Genomic DNA, 20,961 nt, shown 5'->3' on the forward strand with positions numbered 1-20,961 from the left:
ACCTGCACTATGAATCCACTGCTACTGGTGGCCATTTTTTGTTGGTGTTGTTGGATAGGATGGAGAGAAATTGAGAGTAGAGGGGAAGACAAAGGGGGAGAGAAAGAAAGACACCTGCAGATCTGCTCCCCCACTTGTGAAGCGACCCCCATGCAGATGGTGGGGGGCTGCTGCTTGACCAGGATTATTGTGCAGGTTCCTGTGCTTTGCACTATGTGCCACCTCCTGGCCTTCCCTGCAGTATCTCTTCTCTCTCTGTTTCTTCCCTATATTTCTCTTTCACCTTATAAAAGAAAAAAAAAAAAGGAGGGGATTGTTCTGTGGCACACCCGGTTAAGTGCACATAGTATTAAGCACATAGTACTAAGCATGGGTTTGAGCACCCTGCTCCCAACCTGCAGTGGGGAAGTATCGCAAACAGGGAAGCAGGTCTGCAGGTTTTTGTCTTTCTGTCTCCCTCTCTGTCTCCCCCTCCTCTCTCAAATTTCTCTCTGTCCTGTTCAATAAAATGGAAAAAAAAATGGCTGCTAGGACATGTGGATTCTTAATGTTGGCACTATGCCCCAGCCGTAACCCTGGAAGTGAAGAAGAACAGAGAGAAGAGGAAGAGGAAGAGGAAGAGGTGGAAGGAGGAAGGAAGCCACTGGAAATAGTGGAGTCATGCAGGCACCAAGTCCCAAATCATTATTTTCTCTAGTGGGAGAGAGGGAGAGAGAGATGGAGAGAGAGAGAGAGAGAGAGAGAGAGAGAGAGAGAGAGAGGATATGAAAGAGAAAGGAGAGATGAAAGAGAAAGGAGAGACACCATATCACCAAAGCTCCCCCCAGTGTTGTAGTAACCCTATGTGTTGTACTCTGGAGATCTACTGTGGGTTGTACACATGGCAAAGCAGGCATCCTCCTCAATGAACTTGTCTTGCCGGCCCAAGATGCATCTATTTGCTATTGATGTTTATTGAAAGAAAATCAAATCAATTTAAATATTGTTCTCTTTTCCTTTTTTTTGTTTCCTTTCCTTCCCTTCCCTTGGTGTCTCCCCCTTCCATTCCCACTCTGCCCCGCCCCACCCCTCCCATCTCCTCCCTGCCCCACCCCACCCCACCCCACCCCTCCCCTCCCCTCCTCTCCCCACCCCACCCCTTCCTTAGTGTTTATCACTGGGGCTTGGTGTCTATACAACTTGTATCACTCCCAGTGGCTTTTTGTTTGCTTGCTTGTCTGTTTTGTTAGTTAGACAATAAAGAGAGAGGGAGAGAGGTGGAGTGTTGGGCCTTAAAGCCAGCCCCCCTGCTCTGCTTACAGAATCATTGTTTTGCCTGAAAGATCCCCACCACCATGTTATCCCCTCAGGGTATTGCTAATTCAGTTAAAACCATTGCCACAGTTGCTAAGGATGCTTCCACCTTCCCAACATGCCTTTTGCCTTTCTCCACCCCCTTTCCTAGCCAATCCCATCCCAACTTGCCACTTCCGGAATTCTCCCATAAAAGCCTCTGTTCCCGCTTTCGCTCTCTCTTTGCTCTTTTTGCTTCTGCTACCCGACCCGGAGAAGGGCTGGTGGGCATAGTGGGAGGCGGCCATTTTGCTAGCTCCATGTGGCCTGAACTGCTGTGCTCACACACAGTTCTGGAGCATCCGAGTGAATAAAGATTTGCGTTGCTGCTCTGCCACAAGTTCCTGGTCTCTTCTCTCTCCCCCACTATGCAACCCTACAGTGGAGAGAGAGAGAGAGAGAGACAGACAGACAGACATGTAAAGCATGCTCCCATGTGGTGGCCTAGGGCTTGAACCTGGGTCCTTGTGCATGGTAACATGTGCACTCTACCAGGTGAGTCCAGCCCCCCTCAGACATGCAGTTCCTATGCGCTGATACTGAGTCACCTCCCCAGCTCTCTTAAGAAATTCGGTTTTGGGGGCTAGGTGGTAGTGCAGTGGGTTGAGCACACTTGGCACCGAAGTTCAAGGACCAGCATAAGGATCCTAGTTTGAGCCCCCAGCTCCCCACCTGCAGGCAGGGGGGTTGTCACTTCATAAGCGGCGAGGCAGGTCTGCAGGTGTCTTTCTTTCTCTCCTCTCTTGATTTCTGTCTGTCCTATCCAACAACAACAATAGTAATAAAAACAAGGGCAACAAGAAGGGTAACAAAATGGGAAAAATGGTCTCCAGAAGCAGTGGATTCATAGTGGAAGCACAGAGCCCCAGTGATAACCCTGGAGGCAGAAATAAATAAATAAATAAAAATAAATAAAAATAAATTTGATTTTATTGTGTGCACACATCCACATCCCCACACCCCCACTTGGCTCTGAATTTTGATGGTACCAGGAATTTCATCTGGAACCTTTGAATCTCAGACATGAACATATAGTGCACAACTGCTGTCTCCATTGCCCAAGTTCAGTATTATTAAGAATATTCATATTACTGTAGATCCAGTCTCTAGAACTTTTTGCAGTGTTGAAACTCTATCTATTAAACAGTTCTCTGCTTAACGTATGCTATTTAAATTACAGCATATACATTTGTATGAAACATAAAAAGATATATATATAAAGGAATCTTTTGTCTTTGCATGTTCCTGGTCAGATTTTTATGTCACAAGTATGTTCTAGTAGGTTGGCAAGACTAATATTAGTCAGCTGTTGGAACTGAATTGAGGAGGAGGATAGTATAAAAGCCTTGTCTCTGGAGCTTTTTAAGTTTAAATTTCCATATCTGTAGGCTGGAAGTAAAACGTTTAATCGAGCCAAACTCTTGAATGTGGGCTACATAGAAGCGCTCAAGGATGAAAACTGGGACTGCTTCATATTCCATGATGTGGACCTGGTGCCTGAAAATGACCTGAATCTTTATAAGTGTGAGGATCAGCCCAAACATCTGGTGGTTGGCAGGAATAGCACTGGGTACAGGTAAGGCGGGTCTGTGATGGCTTGCTTGGACTGAGGAATTTGCCTGTTAACATCAAAGCTTTGTAGAAAGTAGAGTCCAGAATGCCTTAAGGAAATGAGAAAAGAATAATTCCTCATGGTATGTGACTACAAGTAAAAAATAACAATGAGAGAAATTCTCTACAGAAAAAAAATGCTTGGAGGTCGACAATGATGCACCTGGTTGAGTGCACATGCTATCACATGCAGGGGCCTGGGTTCAAGCCCTCAGACCCCGCCTGCTGGGGGAAGCTTCATGAGTGGTGAAACAGTGCTGCAGGTATCTCTTTCTCTTTCCTTCTTTATCTCCTCTTCTCTCAGTTTCTCTCTGTATTATTAGATATAAGAAAGGGAAAAAATGGCCACCCGGAGCTGTGGATTCATATTGCAGGCACAAAACCCCAGTGAAAACTTTGAAAGCAATAAAATACATAAAATCCAGAGTCCTGGTCTCCCCACCTGCAGGGGAGTCGCTTCACAAGCTGTGAAGCAGGTCTGCAGGTGTCTATCTTTCTCTCCACCTTTCTGCCTTCCCCTCCTCTCTCCATTTCTCTCTGTCCTATCCAACAACGACAACATCAGTAACAACAATAATAACTACAACAATAAAACAGCAAGGGCAGCAAAAGGGAATAAATAAATAAATAAATAAATATTTAAAACAGTAAATAATGTGAACAAAAGAAACATAAAATCCTAATTTCTCTAGAAAAACCTTAGCAGAGGACTGAAAAGATAAAAGGGAAAGATCAGATGAAAGTAGTCAAGCATTGCAGATAATGATCAATTCTGCCTACAGTGCTCACAGAGTGGAGCTTGGACTCTGTCCTATACTGAACAGAGGCACCCAAGTAACTTGCCTGTCTGTTCTTTACTTTCCTCTCAGGTTAACTGCCAGCCCTCTGGTGAGACTGTGGCATCTTTTCAGAGTTCAATCCAGGGGAGTGAGTGGGAAATATATCCACTAAGTAGTCTTAGGAGCCCAGGTACCTAGGACAGATTTCTTTCTCTCAACACTACAAGGGACCATCATTTCTGCTTTTATTCCACCTCCCAGCCCCAAGCCCCCACCACCACAGAAAGACAAGGCTACTTTTCAGCCTTCTTTTATCCCAGCTCCTATTCAAGCATGACCAGAAACTAGTGACCATGAAAATTCTCTACAAATGCTCTAATTACAGTTTCACTTAAGTCTGTGTACACTTATCTATCAACTTCTCCTAAGCCCTGCCATTTACCTGTTCGCTCAGAATTGCAGTTCTTTTTGAATTAGGGACCATTTGGCCAATTGGAATAATGTCAAGGACCTGCCCTCAGAGAGCTGCCAGTCGCTTGTTGGTATGAGAAGATGGATATCTACAGAAGAGTTATATCACTTATGCATCTAACTTCTGAAAGGTCACTTGTAAATACTTGGTAATGGGAGGAAGAGAAAGGGAGAGGCGGAAATAGGAAACTTGGGGCAGAACGCACACATTACAAAAAGACCTGGGTTCAAGCCCCTGGTCTCCACCTAAAGGGGGCAAGCTTCACAAGAGGTGAAGCAACACTATTGGTGTGTCTCTCTCCCTCTGTTTCTCCCTTCTCAATTTCTCTCTGTTTCTATCCCAACATAAATAAGTGATAAAAAATGGAAAACTAAGATGATATGGGAGAGTCTATTTGTAAATACTCTGTGAATGAACATGAGGTGGAAACTGTAAATGTCTCGTTACTTCTTTTGGTCTTAGACTCCATGTTGCTTTTATTGTGTTCCCTCGCTCTGGACTATCTAAGAGATTACTTTGAGTAACAGTGACTGCAGGTGATTTTTGGCTCATGTGCTGACTTTATGTAAACCATGCACTTTACTAAGTAAATACTGGTAATACACATTAGTGGGCTAGAGTACAAAGTTTTTTTTTTAATTTAATTTTTTATTTATAAAAAGGAAACATTGACTAAACCATAGGATAAGAAGGGTACAACTTCATACACTTCCCATCACTAGAACTCTGTATCCCATACCCTCCCCTGATAGCTTTCCTATTCTTTAATTCTCTGGGAGTATGGACCCAAGGTCATTGTGGGATGCAGAAGGTTGAAGGTTTGGCTTCTGTAATTGCTTTCCCACTGAACATGGGCACTGAGAGGTTGTTCCATACTCCCAGCCTGTCTTTCTCTTTCCCTAGTGGGGAAGGGCTTTGGGGAAGCGGAGCTCCAGGGCACATTGGTGGGGTTATCTGTCCAGGGAAGTCTGGTCAGCATCTTGCTAGCATCTGGAACCTGGTGGTTGAAAAGAGTTAACATACAAAGCCTAACAAATTGTTGAACAGTCATGGACCTAAAGGCTGGAATAGTGCAGATGAAGTGTTGGGGGGGGGGGGAGTCTCTGTTTTGTAGATAGCTAGTAGGCATATTTTAGTTATATTCCAAAGAGCCTGTGGCTATACTAGTGTTTTGTTTTGTTTTTTTTTGCCTGAGCCTGAAAATAGATATGTAGGTGGATCCTAATTATTGTTTGGAGAAATGATGTTATGGCTGGCAGAAGGACCAGAAGACTGGATCAGGGAAGAGAGTAGCTCCCAAATATGGGAAAGGTATATAAATATTGTTGATTGTAAACCCCATCGATTTGATGTGATCTGGGGCCCATATTCAGCTTAGGAGCCTATGTAACCTCTGCATCCCTGTAGATCTGAGCTCACATTCTGTGGTCATAAGTAGGGACATTTCAAGCTGCCTCAGTTTTAGGACCCATCTCCCTCAGGTGTAGCATAGAGTATATTGTCCATCCTCCCTTCAGAGGATGGAACATTCTCTACCGTTGTTGATCCAAGTTGAGGGCAGGTCCTATGGGGGACCACAAAGGGGTCTATTGTGTTGTTCCTGATAGAGATGACCAGTAACAATGGTGAGAGGGATTTATTCAAGGTCTAGGCCCATCATTTTTTTTTTTTTTACTGTTGTTGTAGTTATTATTGTTGTTGTCATTGATGTCATTGTTGTTGGGTAGGACAGAGAAATGGAGAGAGGAGGGTAAGACAGAGAGGGGGAGAGAAAGACAGATACCTTCACTATGTTTAATTTGAGAGATACAGAGAGAAAGATAGATAGATGATAGGTAGGCAGATAAGTAGGTAGGTAGGTAGATCTACTATGTCGCCTTCCAGGCTACAGGATTAATTTTTCCCTTGAAAACTTGACTTTGGATCAGAATGTCATTATTTGGAAGGTTGGTTCTTTGAGTCACTTCTGCATTAAAAAGCAGAAACAAACAAACAGAAAAAACATGTCAGGGCTGGAGAAATGGCATAATGGTTATGCAAAGGCTTTCATGCCTTCATGCCTCAGAGGTCTGAAATTCTATCCCCAGCAGCGCCATAAGCAGATTTGAGCAGTGCTCTGATGTACCTACCTACCTACTTATCTGCCTACCTATCATCTCTCTCTCTCTCTCTCTGTATCTCTCAAATTAAACATAGTGAATAAAATATTTACAAATAAAAACAGGCTAGGTGGTGGTACCCTTGGTAGAATGCATGTGTTACAATGTAGAAAGACCTGGATTCAGGCTTCTAGTCCTTACTTGCAGGGGCAGGCTTGATGATCTGTGAAGGAGGGCTGCAGGTCTTGGTGTCTCTCTCTCTCTTCCTCTCTCTTCCCTCCTCCCCTCTCAATTTCTATCTCTATCTAATAAATAAAACCATGTGATATATTTCATAGAAGCGTGTTTCTAGGGAACATGCCACCCATCCATTCACCTATTATTTAACATTAATAACTTAATCACTGTCTGCTACACAGAATACCTGTAATTCAGATCTTTGACATAGATAACTTCCTGTAGTTTGGTTCCTTTTAGACGTATGTGTTGGGAGATTAAAAACACATAGAACTTTTTAAATCAATAATTGCTACTAGGATTACCATAGGCTTAGTGTCTGCACAGTGAATCTATTACTTTTGGCAGCCATTCCCCCCGCTCCCCTTTTAAAGTTTCTCTTTCTTTTATTTGATGAGACACAGAGAAATTGAGGGGGAAGGTAGAGAAAGACACCAGAAGCACTGCTTCATCACTCATAAAGCTTCCCCCATATAGGGAGGGACTGGAGGTTTGAATCTAAGTCCTTGCAAATGGTAATATGTATACTCTACCAGGCATGCCACTGCTTGACTCCCATGTAGAACTTTAAAAAAAATTTAATTAATTTTTTTATATTCACTTATTTTCCCTTTTGTTGCCCTTGTTGCTTTTTTAAAATAATTGTTGTTGTAGTTATTATTGTTGTTGTCACTGATGTCGTTGTTGTTGGATAGAACAGAGAGAAATGGAGAGAGTAGGGGAAGACAGAGAGGGGGAGAGAAAGACAGATACCTGCAGACCTGCTACACTGCCTGTGAAGCCACTCCCCTGCAGGTGGGGAGCGGGGGGGGGGGGGGGGGGAGGTAGGGGGACAAACTGGGATCCTTACAGTCCTTGTGCTTCGCACCACATGCGCTTAACCCACTACACTACCACCCGACTCCCAGAACTTTTAAAAAATGATTTCTTTCTGTTTTTTTAATTAATGATTTAATATTGACTTACAAAATTACAAGATAACAGGGGTACAACTCTGCACTGTTATCACCACCAGGGTTCTGAATTCTGAGTCCTTCCACTGTAAGCTATAGCAGTTCTCTTAAGGTTGTAGATATGGGTTAACTATTATTTCTATAACTGTCTGTCTATATTTGTATATATCTGCTCACTTTTTAGAGTTCCATCTACTTTTTTTTTCAAGTCACACATCTATACTACATCCAAATGTCCCCCCCTTTTTTAAAGTTCTTTATTGGGGGATTAATGGTTTATAGTTGACAGAAAAATGCAGTAGTTTATACATGTATAATTTATCTCTGTTTTACACATAACAATTCAATCCCCACTAGGTCCTCCTCTGCCATCATGTTCCAGGACCTGAACCTGAATTCTCTTCTTCACTCCAGAGTCTTTTATTTTTATTTAGTTATTTATTTATGTATTATTTTTGCCTCCAGGATTATTTCTGGGGCTCGGGTGCCTGCACTGTGAATCCACTCTGCTTGGAGGCCAATTTTTTTTTCTCATTTTGTTGCCCTTGTCATTATTGTTATTGTTGCCATTGATGTTATTGTTGTTGTATAGGGCAGAGAGAAAATGAGAGAGGAGGGGAAACAGAGAGGAGGAGAGGAAGACACCTGCAGACCTGTTTCACTGCCTGTGAAGCGACTCCCCTGCAGATGGGGAGCTGTGGGCTGAACCGGGATCCTTACGCCAGTCCTTGTACTTTGCACCATGTGTGCTTAACCCACTGCACTACCACCCAATCCCCTCCAGAGTCTTTTATTTTGGTGCAATATACCAACTCCAATCCAAGTTCTGCTTTGTGTTTTTCCTTCTGTTCTTATTTTTCAACTTCTGTCTGTGAGTGAGATCATCCCATATTCATCTTTCTCTTTCTGATTTACTCTCATTTAACATGATTCCTTCAAGCTGCATCCAAGATAAGGTGAAGAAAGTGAATTCACCATTTTTAATAACTGAGAAGTATTTCATTAAGTATATATACCACCACTTGCTTAGATACTCATCTGTTCTTGGGCATCTGGGTTGCTTCCAAGTTTTGGCTATTACAAATTGTGCTGCTGTGAACATAGGTATACATAGATGTTTTTGGATGCGTGTGCTGGGTTCCTTAGGATCTGTTCCCAGGAGAGGAATTTCAGGGTCAGGGTTGGTCCACTTTTAGTCTTCTGAGAGTTCTCTAGACTGCTCTCCACAGGGATTCGACCAATTTACATTTCCACCAGCAGTGTAGGAAGGTTCCTTTGCTCCCACATCCTCTCCAGCATTTGATGCTATCATTTCTGATGTATAACATTCTCATAGGAGTGAAGTGATAGGAATGAAGTGGTATCTCATTGTTGTCTTTATTTGCATTTCTCTGACTTATCAGTGGCAGAGCATTTTTTCATATGTTTGTTGGTCCTTTGAGTCTCTTCTTTGGTGAATATTCTGTTCATATCCTCTCCCCATTTTTGGATGGGATCATTTTGTTGTCGTTGATGAGTTTGGCGAGCTCTTTATATAATTTGGTTATTGGCCTCTTGTCTGATGTATGGCATATAAAGATTTTTTTTCGTTCTATAAGGGGTCTCCCTTTTTTTTCAAAAATTTTTTTTGGTGTTATCTTTATTTATTTGATAGAGACTGCCAGAAATTGAGAGGAAAAGGGGTGATAGAGAGGGAGAGAGACAGAGACACCTTCAATACTGCTTCACCACTCATGAAGCTTTCCCTCTGCAGGTGGAGACAGGGGGCTCAAACCCTGGTCCTTGCACATTATAATGTGCACTCAACAAGGTACACCACCACCCAGCTCCTGTCCATCCCTTTTTCCTCTTTTATTTCAGGCCCTGATGGAGTTAGAATTCAGAGCTCTCAGTCATCTTCCCTCTATTATTTCTCCTACATTGGGAGTATGGATCAAAATTATTTTTGGGGTACAGAAGGTGGGAATTCTGACTTCTTTAACTGCTTCTCCATTGAACATGGGCATGGGCAAATCAATCCATACCCCCAGCCTGTTTCTGTCTTTCTTAGTGGGGTAGAGCTCTGGAGAGGTGAGGTTCCAGAACACATTGGTGAGGTCGTCTGCCTAGGGAAGTCAGGATGAAATCATGATAACATCTGCAACTTAGTGGCTGAAAGGTGGCAAAATATAAAGCAGGACAGAATGATAAATGAACAGAACCAAAAAGTGGGAACAGAGCAGATGAGAATAGGGATTTTTAGGGTGGAAAGAAGCTAGGAATTCCATTTTAGGCATGTCCCTCAGGGCCCATGACTATCAGTTTTTGCTTGAGTTTGATAGCTCACTTGGAGTTGGACAAAAATGTTATCTGAGAAGATGGCATCAGAGTAGAGAAAGGGGCTAGAAAGTTTAATAAGGTCAGAGAATAGCTCCCAATCTTGAAAAAAAACTCTATGATATAATGATCTGTTAAGTGAATTTTTTATTAGTGATTTACAAAATTATAAAAACTACAGACCCACCACCACAAGTCTGTGCTGTCTACTATGTCACCATTCTCACTTAGCCAGTTTGCAGCTTGGCTACTTTTTTCCCTCTGCAAGTTCCTGTGTTCACATAGAATTTTTTTTTAGTTCCTTTTAGTGTGTGTGTGTGAGTACACACAGGATTGTTTTAAATAAAGGTCTTCTCTTACATGACACCACACATCAGCAGCTCAGTTCAAGCTTCTGGTCCCCCCCCCCCCCGTAGAGGGTCAGGAAGCTTCATGAGCAGTGGAGCAATGCTGCTGTGGGTCTCTCTCTTCTCCATTTCCCCCTTCCTTTGTTTCTCTCTGCTTCTGTCAAAAAAAGAAAAATGGCGGGGCCAGGAGCTTCCTCTTACATGTATTGAGTTCCAGCAATAACCCTGGGGTCAAAAAGAACCAACAAACCCAAACAAAACAAACAAACAAAAAAAAAAAACCACTCCATTTTAAAAATATTAATCCAGGCTACAATTTCTTGGGAATTCATGCTGGGAACTGATTTTGAATAAAATGTAGTAGACTTAATGAGATGTTTTTCATTATAAAAACAGCTCATGTGTGAATATCACTGTTTCAGTTTTCTACTATAATTGACTAGGCAATTTTTTCCCCATAAGTGTCTGAAGGCTTTTGTCTTCCTTGAGTAACAAGTTTTCTTAGTGTGAAGCAGGTGAACCACTGTGTTGCCTCTTTTGATGTAGATATAAACATCTCTACAATCCAAGCAGCCAAATTCTAATCTAATCCTACTTCTTTCTTCAACCAATTCTATATCCTTATTTTAGAAACTAAAATGAATTTTATTTTCAGTTTAGTATTTTCTATTTTAATGTTCTATTCTGATTTAAATTGTACTCTGGTGTAGATTTGTCATTTATGCTTCCTTGCTTTGTTGTGTGTTTGATGAAAATGACTTTAGCTTCTGTGCCCAGAGTGAGGCATGCATAAGTAATACTGGACTTGCTCCTGCTCCCTATATTTTACCTTTGCTATTCTGCTAATCTCTCTAGTTGTTGCAGGTTTCAAAGTGTCTGTCCTCTGCTGGTAATGGTGTGTCATTGCACCACAGAATTTATTTTTTAATTTTATTTTTATGAGTGGTTGAATAATGATTGACAAGATTGTGGGATAAGAGGGGTACAATTCCACACAATTCCCACCCTCAGAGTTCCGTATCCCATCTCCTCTATTGGAAGCTTCTCTGTTCTTTATTCTTCTGGAAGTATAGACCAAATATCTTTTTTTTTAAAAAAAATATTTATGTATTCCCTTTTGTTGCCCTTATTTTATTGTTGTAGCTATTATTATTGTTGTCATCATTGTTGGATAGGACAGAGAGAAATAGAGAGAGATGGGGGAAGATAGAGATGGGGAGAGAAAGATAGACACCTGCAGACCTGCTTTATCTCTTGTGAAGTGACTCACCTGCAGGTGGGGAGCCAGGGCTCAAACCGGGATCCTTACACCAGTCCTTGTGCTTTGCACCACGTGTGCTTAACCCACTGCGCTACAGCCCGACTCCCGGATCAAAGATCTTTATGGGGTGCAGAAGGTGGGAGGTCTGGCTTCTGTAATTGCTTCTCCACTGGACATGGGTGTTTACAGGTCCATCCATACCCCCAGCCTGTTTCTGTCTTTCCCTAGTGGGGTTGAGCTCTGGGGAGGTGGTGTTCCAGGACATATTGGTGAGGTAGTCAGCCCAGGGAAGTCAGGTTGGCATCATGGTAGCATCTGCAACTTGCAACACAGAACTTTAATCAGCACATGCTTTATTCATTGTCATAACAGCACTGTTAATAAGATGAGTCTTACAGGGAATGTCTTCATTCTACACACATGCAGAAGAAAGAAGCCATCATGATTTTGCCCAACTGTCTCAGACACTGATACGATTAGAAATAAATCTGATTTATCACTGAGTCAGTGATAAAGCTCTGACTAGCCTGTGGCAAATCTTAATGCCAAGTATTCCTTTGCCACCAGCCTCTTTTATTCTACCAGATAGGATTCTACTGTTATTCATAACTAAACTTCCCTAATTCTTAGGTTTTACTGCCCTCTAATAAAAATTAAATCTGCTTCCATTTTTAAATGTCTTCTGACAGGGTATCAACATTATTGTCACCGCTTGTCAATCTTTAGAAGTGCTGGATACAATTGACCAAGAGATATACTGGATGGCCAAAAGATATACTGGATGGAATATATATATATATTATAGGACAGTTTTCCCCCTTTGAACTATTGAACAAATAAGTGCAAAAAAAGACTTGAGACTCACTTAGACTACACTAAAAACCTAGGTCTATTTCCTTCCTAACTGAAGGCCAGCTTCTGCAAAGCTAATACCAGCCTGGATACAACAAATGACATTCAAGGCTTTAACAACTAGAAGACAGTCTAAGCTTGTCAAAGAAAGGACTACAAAAACTGGAAAAGGGCAAGAGACTGGCTCAGTAAGTGATCAGGGAATCCTTGGGTACCCCATAGACTATGGGCCTAGTCCCCTAACTGATCCCTCTCTTTACCATTACTGGTCCCTTCCATCAGGAACACCATTATAAGTCCTTTTGTGGTCCTAATCCAGGTCATGCCCTCACTATAAAGTAGCAATGGTAAGGAATGTCCTTCTCTGAAGAGGCTGCATCATCCTACTTTGCCACTCAAGGAGGACTGGTCCTGTAATGAGTACAGCCTAGAAAGTTCCCAGCTGTGACTATGGACTGTGAGCTCAGACTGATAGGGACTCAGAGCTTATACAGGCTCTTGTGCTAAATATGAATATATATGGGCTCTGGGTCAGATCGATGTAGTTAACAGTTAGTTGTATGTGTGTGTGTGTGTTTTTCTCCTTCAAGTTTGGGAGCTACTCTCTGCCCTAATCTGGCTTTCAAGGTCTATTTTCAACTCTGACACCATCTTCAACAATATTTCTAGTCCACCTTTACATAAACTATCAAGCACAAGCAAAAATTATAAAGTCATGGTCCCTTAGGAACATACCTAAAATAGACATCCTAGTTTTTTTCCACCTCTGAGTCCTTATTCTCATGTTCTCTATTCTTACACTTTGGCTACTGTTTATTAAACATTCTGTCCTGCTTTATATCTTATTGCCTATACTGCTTATATCAACTTCACCAAGTTGCAAATGCTGCTAAGATTCTGTCCTGACCTCCAGGCAGATGACCTCACCAACATGTCTTGGAACCTCACCTCTCCAGAGCCTTGCCCTAGTAGGGAAAGAGAGAAACAGGCTGGGAGTATGGATCAACCTGTCAATGCCCAGGTCCAGTAAAGAAGCAATTATAGAAACCAGAACTCCCTCCTTCTACACCCGCCAAAAAATTTTGGTCCATAATCTCAGAGGGGGAAAATATTAGGGAAAGATAGCCAGAGGGCTCTGATCTCCAGTTCTACCAGGACCTGAAACATCTGTCACCAGGAATCTTTTTTTTTTTAAAGATTCTTTTTAAAATATCTATTTACTCCCTTTTGTTGCCCTTATTGTTTTATTGTTGTAGTTATTATTATTGTTGTTACTGATGTTGTTGTTGGATAGGACAGAGAAATGGAGGAGGGGAAGACAGAGGGGGGAGAGAAAGATAAACACCTGCAGACCTGCTTCACTGCTTGTGAAGCGACTCCTCTGCAGGTGGGGAGCTGGGGCTCAAACCGGGATCCTTACACCGGTTCTTGCACTTTGCGCCACGTGCGCTTACCCCGCTGCGCTATCGCCCAACTCCCTGAATCTTTGTTTTTGTACCATCACTGAAATGGAAGCTAATCTGGAAAACCCTAGAGGAAGTCAGGCACTGTTTCCCTAATCTGAGAAAGAAGAGGAAAATAGAAGGACAATTGGAAGTTGTAATAGATGTAGGTGTGACTTAGAGAAGTAAAGGCAGGACCATAGAAAAAGTGGGCAAAAAAAGATGTAGATATAGATACAGACAGATCAATAGATATAGATATAAAACCAGTCCATATCTGTGACCTTGAGGGGGCTATTGTAGTTTCCACTACAATAGGGGATGGGACACAGGTATGTCATCCTTGATCTCATAGAGTTTACGGTCTAACAGAAAGGTCAGTGTTATGAGGAGTCTGAAAAAGGAGATTCCACACACAGGGAGAGGCAGATGGGGGTGGAGGGGGGATGTTACAGATTAAGTGGGAAAATGGTAGAAACTCTTGATGACCGGAACTCTATGAGAAAAAACAAAGAAGAACAGTGTGATCTGTTAAAGGAACACCTGAAGATCAGGTTAGCAGCAGTGGGAGAGACAGACAGAGATAAGTCAGAAAGAAAGGCCAAGAAACTCTGTTTCTCAAGGGCTCCTTGATGGCCGGTACTATGTTTTTATTAATCTTTGTTTTTGAGTTTCCTTCTTATCCTAAAAATCATACTTATTTAATTGTCCCTGGAGCAGATTTATTCACTTTTGTCTACTTTATTTAAAATATACATTTTCTCAAACTAGATTATTTTTTATTTTTATTAATGATAGTGATTTACAAAATTATAAGATAATACGGATATAATTCCACACTGTTCTTACCACCAGAAGGGGATACATCCCATCCCCTTCCCTGATAGCTTTCCTATTCTTTGTCCCTCTGGGAGTATGGACCCAGGATTATTATGGAGTGTAAAAGGTGGGGGGTCTAGCTTTTGTAGTTGCTTCTCCGCTGAGCATGGACATTGGCAGGTTGATCCATACTCCAGACCTGTCTCTCTTTCCCTAGTGGGGCAGGGTTCTGGGGAGGTGGGTTTCCAGGACACATTGGTGGGGTCGTTTGCCCAGGGAAGTCAAGTTGGCATCATGGTAGTATCTAAAACCTGGTGGCTGAAGAAAAGTTAAGATATAAAGCAGAACAAATTGTTGACTAATCATGAACCTAGAGGCAAGAATATTGCAGATGAAGATTGGTGGTGTGTCTCCATTTTGGAAAAAGCTAGTAGGTTTATTTTAGGTATATTGCAAGGGGCCCATGACTTTACTAGTTTTTGCCTGAATCTGACATCGGAAATGGAGGTGGACAAGGTATTGTCTGGGGAGATGGTGTCATAGTTGTAAACAAGGACTGAAAAGCTGGATCAGGGAAGAGAACAGCTCCCAAATATGGGAAAAGTATATAAATATTGTTAACTGTAAACCCCATGGATTTGATCTGGGGCTCATATTTAGCACAGGAACCTATGTGACCTCTGCTGTTTCTTTTTTGAGGACCGCTCACTGGAGCTTTTCAGGTTGTGCTGGAGCAGTGGTTTTACTAAGTATTTTATAAATCTGCTGTTTATTATTATTTATTTATTTATTTATTTTTTACCAGAGCATTGCTCAGCTCTGGCTTATGGTGGTACAGGGCTTTAGAGCCTCAAGTATGAGAGTCTCTGCATATGCTATCTACCCGTGCCCAAAATATTTCTTCTTCTCCTTCTTCTCCTCTTCCTCCTTCCCCTCCTCCTCCTTCCTCTTCTCCCCCCTCCTCCTCCTCCTTACTCTCTTCTTCCTCCTTCCCCTCCCATCCCATTCCTCCTCTTCCTCCTCCTCCTTCTTTTGCCTCCAGGGTTATTGCTGGGGCTTGGTGTCTGCATTACAAATCCACTGCTCCTGAAGTCCATCTTTTTTCCACTGTTGTTGTTGCTACACTGTTGTTGTTGTATAGGACAGAGAGAAATCAAGAGAGAAGGGGAAGATAGAGAGGGGGAGCAAAAGGTAAACACCTGCAGACCTGCTTTGCCACCTGTGAAGTGACTCCCCTGCAGGTTGGGAGCCAGGGGCTTGAACTGGGATCCTTGCTCGAGTCCTTGTGTTTCACACTATGTGTGCTTAATTCATTGTGCTACCCCCCAAATATTCATTCTTATGAGATAATATGAGAGATCAGAGCTCTGCTCAGCTCTGGTTTATGGCAATTACTGAGGATGAACCTGGACCCTCAAAACACTACTTAGCTTTTGATTTTGGTGGTGCTGGGATTAAACCTAGGACCTCAGAGCCTCAGGCATGAAAATCCTTTGCATAACCATTATGCTATTTCCCCATACCTATTCCATAGATTTTGGCATTCTGTTTGTTAGATGCTAAGGAATACACATTTCAGACACCAAGTTGCAGATGCTACCATGATGCCAATCTATTTTTTTTTTTCCATTTTTAAAAATCTGATAAAATAGAAATACATAGTTAATTGGTCCTGGAACACTTTGAACTGAAGTCAATTATATTAGAAATCCTCTGAATATTCACATTCTCTTCTTTATTTTTTAATTAGTGATTTAATAATGATTGACAAGATTGTAGGATAAGAGGGGGTATAATTCCATACAGTTTCCACCACCAGAGTTCCATGTCCCACCCCCTCCATTGGAAGCTTCCCTATTCTTTATCTCTCTGGGAATATGAACCAAAATTCTTTATGGGATTCAGAAGGTGGAAGGTCTGGTTTCTATAATTGCTTCTTCACTAAACATGGACATTGACAGATCAAGCCATACCCCTAGCCTGTCTCTATTTTTCTAAAGTGGAATAGAGCTCTGGGAAGGTGAGTTTTCAGAACATATTCTGCCCAGGCTGAAAATCAGTAAAATATAAAGTAGGACAGGACTTCTCAGAGGCATGGCCATGGAATAACTGGAATCAAATCACCTCTGCTCCCAAAACAACAAATAAATACAAAAAGAGACCCAACTGAAGTAATATTTTATAGCTGAAAGTTCTGCAGCCTCAAGTGGGTGCTCACGTGCAGTTGGGGTGAAAAGGGGCACAGGTTGAAGAACAGAAAAGTCAAATCAGAGCTCTGGGTGGCACAGGCTCTGAGCTGCACCATTTTGGTGATTCCATCTTAAGTGCAGCAAGTAACATTGTTCCTAGTGCTGGAAGAAAAGAGACAGGCTTAAAAATATCAATCTGTGACTTGGGTTTTTAGCCTTCTGAATTTAAGGCAAGGACACAATGTAGAAAAGGGCATTTGTGACCACAAGACAGACCAAAGCAACCACCAGCCCCATCCCATCCCACCTGCCACATACCACACAAAGAGAAACCTAGAGATCACAATAGCACCACCTGCTCTCCATCAATAGCCAGCACAAAAACATGCACAAGCAGAGAAACAGAACTAAACAGCCAACCATGCCGTATCAGCCAGACAGAAATGAAACAGAGGAAATTCAAGGAATTACAGATTTAGAGAGACTCTCAGAGACAGACTACAGAAAGCTCATTATGAGGACTTTCCAAGAATTTAAGCAAGAATTAAAAGAGCGTTTTACTATGGAATATTTTACTATGGAATCTTCTTTCAAGAATCTTCAAATCTTGAAAGAAGAACTTCATTCAGAACTCACTAAGCAGTTAGGAAGCATGAAAGAAAAATTTCAGACAGAACTCCAGGGAGAAAAGATACTCTAACTGCAATCCAGGCTCAGGTAGAAGGTTTAGGAAGTAGACTCACACATTCAAAAGAAATAATTTACAAATCTAGAAGATATGGCCAGCCCACTCTTTCAATTCAAAGATGAAGGGGGGGTGTCAGGAAATTGTGAGGAGCCTCACAAAGCACTCTGCATTCCTGATAATATGGCCTATCTATATAATCATTGTTTTGCCTGACAGATTCCCTACCCATTCCATCCCTTTGATCTATCTTCTTTCTACCCTCAAGACCCTCCCTGCCTGCAGGGTAATATTAATCCTACCAGTTAAAACCCTTGCAACAGTGGCTAAGGAAGTTTCTACCTTCCCAGCTCCCTTTTGCCTTTCTCCGCCCCTTTCCTAGTGATTTCCATTTCTGACTTGCCCTTTAAAAAGCCTGGGCTCTCTGATCAATAAATATATTGCATTGTCTTGCACCATGTGTTTGGTTCCTGAGTTATCTCCCGCTGAGTGAGTAGCATCCCAGGCTGGCTCCGGTCGAGTTCTCTTCAACCCAGAGAGTACATGCCTAGGAAGAGGCACCCCCACGCTAGCCCAGCCCGGCAGGGGGGAATAGTGCAGAAAGACTGAAGAAACTCTGTAAAATTGCAGATTCCATCAAAAGATTGAATATAAAAGTGATAGAAGGATAAGGCCAAAGGCCCAGACTCCTTTTTTCCCTCCATTTCTTTATTGGGGAATTAATGTTTTACATTTGACAGTAAATACAATAGTTTGTACATGCATAACATTTTTCAGTTTTCCATATAACAATACAACCCCCACTAGGTCCTCTGTCATCCTTCTTGGACCTACTGTATTCTCCCCACCCACCCACCCCAGCGTCTTTTACTTTGGTGCAATACACCACTTCCAGTTCAGGTTCTACTTATGTTTTCTCTTCTGATCTTGCTTTTCAATTTCTGCCCTGAGAGTGAGATCATCCCATATTCAACCCAGACTCCATTTTCAGAGCAATTTTAACTGAGAACTTCCCTCACTTAGGAAGCCCTCAGAACATTCTTATTCAAGAGGCAGAACAATCACCCACATTTATACATATAAAAAGACCAATGTCAAGGCACATTATTGTAAAACTATCAAAAGTCAATGACAAAGAAAAAATTTTGCTGGCTGCTAGGGTAAGGAAAGAAGTTACATACAAAGGTAAAGCTATAAGACTTTCATCAGATTTCTCTTTACAGACTCTAGAGGCAAGGGGAGAGTGGAATGCCATATTCAAAGTTCTAAAGGAGAGGGAATTCCAGCCATAAACATTGTATCCTGCAAAATTATCCTTAAAATATGAGGGAAAAATAGAGGTTTTCTCAAATATTCAAGAACTAAAGCAATTTGCCACAATCAACCCCACCTTGCAAGAACTTCTGAAATGAGTCCTACAAGAAAGGAGGAAGCTAAGGAATACACATTTCAAACACCAAGTTGCAGATGCTACCATGATGCCAACCTGACTCCCCTGGACAGACAGCCTCACCAGTGTACCCTGGAACCCCACCTCTCCAAAGCCCTGTTCCAGTAGGGAAAGATAGGGATAGACTGGGAGTATGTATCAACCTGCCAACACCCATATTTAGTGAAGAAGCAATTACAGAAGCCAGACCTCCCACCTTCTGCACCCCATAATGACCCTGGGTCCATGCTCTCAGAGAGATAAATAATAGGAAAGCTTCCAATGAGGGGATGGGATATGGAACTCTGGTTGTGGGAAATGTGTGGAATTTTACCCCACTTATTCTATGGTCTTGTTGATATTTTATAATTTTTATTTTATAAATAAATAAAAAAGTTTAAAAAATAAAGTAGGACCAACTGTGTAATAACCAGAAGCCTAAAGGTAAGCATAGAGCAGATGAAACTAAGGGTCTTGGCATGGGAAGAAGCTAGGAAGTACATTTTAGTAGACTGTAGTAATTTTTGCCTGAGCCCAACAGCTAGCATTCAGACGGACTGAAAGTATTGTCAGGAAAGATGGTGTCAGAGTTGAGAATAGTACTAGAAAGCTGGATTAGGGCCAAGAGTAGCTACCAAATATGAAGAAAGTTTCTAAGTACCATTAACTGTAGATTCCATTGATCTAACAGCATCTCTTATTTAGTAGTTTCATTTAGTAGCAGTGCAACCCTACTTTCATTTGTGTTCCTGAATTATCTACAGTGTTATAGTCAAGGAGCATTTTTATTACTGACTTGCTAATTTATCCACCGATAAAGAGGTAGAGTCCTATTACTGAGAGATGCTCTTGGACTGGGACCTCATGATCACATATGGGAATCCCCAGCTTCTGAACTCTTTCTCACTACATTGTCTTCAGGAAGTTTCTCCTACTCTTGAGCCTTCAAGCACCATCTTTTGCTAGAAAAGCCCTATCTGTAGCCACTCCTTTCTTTTGAACTTGGTTCTTAAGTTCTTTTGCCAACTGGTGAAAGCCTCAGGTATCTCAGACTCAACTTACCCATCTTCCTCTTAAAACATCTTTCTGTGTACTCTGTTGCTATGAAAAACACTACATGTGGCTTGCTACTCAAGCCAAATATCTCAAGAGTTGTTGAGTTGTGTTGGTTAGTTAGAAAACAGGCTCTGAGAGATTTTCTTGTAGAGAAATGAGCTTTGCACAGTGTGTATGAACTGACTCTTGCTCTCAACCCTAATCCCTAAAAAGTACTAGAGTAAAAATAACTATATTTTTTATAGCATGCATTCATTTTGAGTCTGAATGTAGCCTCAGAATCCTTCTTAACCCAGTGCTCTGGGCAATGACTGTTGTTGTTGTTGTTATTATTATTATTATTATATTGGCACATATGATGAAATCTATAATATAGCTCTGATATCATGGTGTATATTTACAGGTACCTCTATCAACCATTGTACTAAAACATTAACAATAATATGGGAATAATGCCTTGCTTGGTGATCAGAATGTGAGTACTATTTAGACAATGGAAGAAATAAGGCCAGATAGGGAAGGTCAGAAATGTTGGGAAATGGGTACCAAACAGGAGTAAAAGGGCAAAAAGTACATTGTCTTCATGTCATCTCTAGAATGTCAGTCCTGAATTCAGAAACTTCTGAAATCTCTGTGAAGAGCAATAAGGCTTTATAGTGATGTTCTTACCCTTTCTCTCTTCTCTTGGCTCCAGGTTGCGTTACAGTGGATATTTTGGGGGTGTTACTGCCCTAAGCAGAGAACAGTTTTTCAAGGTGAATGGATTCTCTAACAACTACTGGGGATGGGGAGGCGAAGACGATGACCTCAGACTCAGGTGAACAACAGAGACAGGTCCCCTTCACGGGGCTATTCTATCAGTGGTGGCTCTGGAAACCTGTGTTCATGTGTGGTTCCTACAGAGGTTGTTCAGCAGGTCTCAAGGCCTCAGATTTGGGCTTAAATGTTGGCAGAATGGGATGACCCTAATTGCCCTTTGCCATTGGCTATTTAGAGGGTTGTCTGCTCCTGGTTTGTGGGTCTCTGAAATCTAGAAGTCTTGATGGAGCCCTCTATGGACGTGCCAGTGGGTGTTACTTACT

At 41.8% G+C, this 20,961-nt stretch overlaps 1 protein-coding gene across 3 annotated transcripts in view; it reads left to right on the forward strand.

The window, feature by feature from the left end:
• Positions 1-20,961, forward strand: part of B4GALT4 (beta-1,4-galactosyltransferase 4) — a 101,605-nt gene that overhangs the window by 75,401 nt on the left and 5,243 nt on the right. For all 3 annotated transcript variants that reach the window (XM_060198316.1, XM_060198315.1, XM_060198314.1), the window contains exons 4-5: positions 2,721-2,908; positions 20,574-20,696. In XM_060198316.1, coding sequence (XP_060054299.1) covers positions 2,721-2,908; positions 20,574-20,696 — 311 coding nt within the window. The remainder of the gene's footprint in view (positions 1-2,720; positions 2,909-20,573; positions 20,697-20,961) is intronic.

Source organism: Erinaceus europaeus, chromosome 9 (assembly GCF_950295315.1).
Source record: "Erinaceus europaeus chromosome 9, mEriEur2.1, whole genome shotgun sequence".
NCBI classification, from domain to species: Eukaryota; Metazoa; Chordata; class Mammalia; order Eulipotyphla; family Erinaceidae; genus Erinaceus; species Erinaceus europaeus.